This window comes from Neltuma alba, unplaced genomic scaffold, assembly GCF_004799145.2.
Source record: "Neltuma alba isolate B1F8T4 unplaced genomic scaffold, ASM479914v2 tig00011374_pilon, whole genome shotgun sequence".
In the NCBI taxonomy this organism is placed as follows: domain Eukaryota; kingdom Viridiplantae; phylum Streptophyta; class Magnoliopsida; order Fabales; family Fabaceae; genus Neltuma; species Neltuma alba.
Window position 1 is genome coordinate 25,066 of NW_021636068.1, and position 3,317 is coordinate 28,382.

At 37.4% G+C, this 3,317-nt stretch overlaps 1 protein-coding gene across 1 annotated transcript; it reads left to right on the forward strand.

Annotated features, from left to right (window-relative positions):
- Positions 1-990: 990 nt before the first annotated feature.
- Positions 991-2,993, forward strand: LOC114712565 (uncharacterized). Its single transcript, XM_028897118.1, has 2 exons — positions 991-1,654; positions 2,721-2,993. The coding sequence occupies exon 1, from the start codon at positions 1,044-1,046 to the stop codon at positions 1,545-1,547; it is 504 nt and encodes a 167-aa protein (XP_028752951.1). The 5' UTR covers positions 991-1,043; the 3' UTR covers positions 1,548-1,654; positions 2,721-2,993.
- Positions 2,994-3,317: the final 324 nt, after the last annotated feature.

Here is a 3,317-nt window from a genome sequence, read left to right on the forward strand (position 1 = left end):
ATTTCGAAAAATCCTTTTTGGTGACTGCAGGAACTTGGATGTAGTTTCGTAGAAGAAAATCAGTTTCTCCCTTTCTCTATCGCATGAATTCACTGCTCAATGTTCAGAGACAATCAGGGCAATTCGGTCTTTTGGCCGAAAATCTATATTCCAAATTGGTACCCAGTGCCCTATTTGTCATTTTGCTTATTCAGGTCCCTTATTTGTCTTTTTGGAATTCAGGTGGTATTTATTGTCATTTTCCCTATTTTATACTTGTCTTTATATTTTCAACCCAAATTTTTAATTAGGTTCAGTATTAAAAATATGAAGGTAAGTACCGGAACACATGAAATATGACCGTAAATATTTAGGAAGATCATTGAAAAATTGAAAATTCGAGTAATAAAAATATAAAAATTGTGCATTGAAAATAAAGAAGGTGAATGCAGAAGAAAATTAATTAGGACTATTTTAATTAGAGTTTTTTAATTCCTAAATATTTATATTTTCAGTACACATTTTTCACGATTTCATTACTTAACTTTCCATTTTTTTTTGAGAAAATTGAGAATAAATTCCTGCTTAAAAAATTAATTAAGCAATAGTACCTGAAATGTTCAGGTCATTGAATGTAATTTAATATAAAATTGCACCGTTTTTAAAAGTAAAAAAGTTAGAAGCATGCTGCAAATTAGGAGGATAGTTGAGCTGAGAAGAAAAATATTAAAAAAAAATAAAATTCTTCTGAAAAATATTTAAAGACAAAATGGCGCTAAATTTGATTTTCCGCGAATTTGAGATCAAACGAATTTTTCCGCGAAGCAGAGGAGCCGTCATTTCCCTATTCCTCCATATCAGAAGCGCTAGCATAGAATTCGACGTGCCTCCTCGTTTGAGTGGGGGCTTCCTCTTCTTTTTTCCTTCAATTCCGCAGTTCTGTCAAGAGTGAATCTTAAGATACCTTCACTGATCTGTCACATTTTGATCCTTCGGGAATAAACATGGAACCTGTGTCCGCCCTCACGCCCGATTCTGATGGCGATGAAGATAAAAATTGTTTAATGGCAATGAGCGTAACGGAGCTGATTTCAATATTACGAACTGCATATGGTACGGTGGATTATGATCGCGTGGAGGAAGTTTTGATCGATAACGAAACCAAACTAAAGGCTGAGATTGGGGTACTCAGGGAGAAATTAGAAATGGAGAGGTTACAGAGGATGGATGTCGAAGAGCAATTGAAGAAATATAAGGAGCAATTTGAGAAGGGAAAGAAAGCTGAAGAGACATATGAGAAGCTGTTGCAAGCGGTTAAGAAGAAAAATGCCTTGGTTGATGGAAATGCTATTACTGAGCTTGGGAATAAGAACCGTAAATTAGAGGATGAAAAAGGCAAGGCTGAATCTAAGATGGAGTCGTGGAAGAGGAAGTGTGAGGAGTTGAATGAACGTCTCTTGATGCTGGAGAAAGGCGCCAAATCATCCACGAATGGATATACTCATGTTGAAATTAGGGGAAACGCTGAGATCTATCTGGGGTTCGAAGAAACACTGATCAAGCCATAGACGAAATGGTGCTGAATGAAGTTGTTATACGTGGCCGTGAGAGTGGAAATCCCCTGCAAACTCCCCTCCTTCACAGAGAAAGACGGAGTTCGTAAATTTAGCATCAGGTATGGAAATTTAGCATTTATCTCTTTTAGCCATACGGATGTGGTACGTTCAATTCTCAATCTCTTGAAAGTAAAAGATATTTATTTATTTTTCAAATTTTCTGGGGCTGTATTCTTTTCATTTTGTGATAATTATCTTTCATTGTGAGTGTTTTGTGACGTTCATATTAATTTTAGTTGGGTTTAGCATGTTGTGAGGAGTGTTAGCTTGTTAATCTAGGAGATGATTGAGTGCTGAATATTCATTATTTTTTGTGTGAGTGTTGCGCCGCAAAAAAAAACAGAGAGAGTAGTTTTAGCCTCTGGAGCAATTCATAAGGGCAGCCTTTGTAGAAGTGTGGAGGGTAGTATTGTACCACCATCGTGCAGGATGCAGCCGCCAACTTCAGTCCTCCCAACATACGGGCCTCAAGTATGTTTCCAGGCAACGGTGCACACTTTCAATTGTCCATCCTTTTGTGGATGATAAGTGGAAGTAGGCTTTTATTGGACACTCAATATTCACAAAATCTCCCTGCTGTTGCTTATAAAGATAGGACTACTGCCACTTATTCCTATCAGTGCACCATGGAGTTTATAAAGAGTAGAATTTGTTGTGCCAAAAATGGTGAAGTGCCTCTTGTATAACCCTTCATTGCAGCAGTTTCCCACCATGTTTTCTGGCACATCTTTCTGAGCTGAAGGGTATAATGCTTAATACTGTACTGGCGAAAAAAAGGGGCGTAATATTGATATGGTTAGTCCCTTCTTGAATAATACAGGGGGTGGTTATGTGCTTCTCTCAACAGTGTTAGTCCTTTGGGTTTAGCAAAGGCATATGTGTAATCTTCAAGTAAATTAGCTACACTCTTAGAAACTTCTTCATTTCTTTACCTTCTACGATAAGGCATTCTATATCTTCATCAATTTACTAATAGCAACAAAAGCAATTGACCGTTTGCCACACATTCACTGCCTACCCGCCAAGTGCTGGGGACATGACATTTAACTTATAATTTAAGCATTTATCCTTAAAAAACATTGTACTATCGTTTGATGATGAAATACTTTTCTTAACAAATTGTAGGACACAACTGTTGAAAAGCTACCCGAAGAGGGGTCCTCTGATGAAATGGTTATTGATGGGCGAGGTGATATTTCAGCACAAGCCATGGGAACTCCAGAACCCTCTGAACGAGTCTGTGGGATGGGGTCGTGGCCCATCCTAACCCAGATGTTAGGTGATTATGTTTCACACTATTTAACACCATCAAATGAGAAAGTAACTTCACTTGGTTAACAAGTAGAAGATTTCAAGGCATTGAATTCAATGCTTACGCAGCTCATGAAGAATCAATCGAGTTGTAGTCATCCCTATAGTTAAGAAAATGGGTCCAGTTAAAAAAGGTAGCCTTATTTAGCCTGTCAAAAAGAGCGAGCTGGGTGGGTGAAATTGTGGCCAGGCCATAAGCCCTAACTCATGGGTCTGCATACAAAGCCCCAAAACCCCCCCAAAACAAAACAAAAATGATAATAATAAAACCCCTCTTTTAATTATTTGTGTTGTATTGAAAGCTTGACAGACACGAATTTTGAATATGACAAGCGAAAATATACTTACAACATACTATGAATAATTATAAACAAGAGTAACCAATATAAAATAATGTTACTTTATCCTACT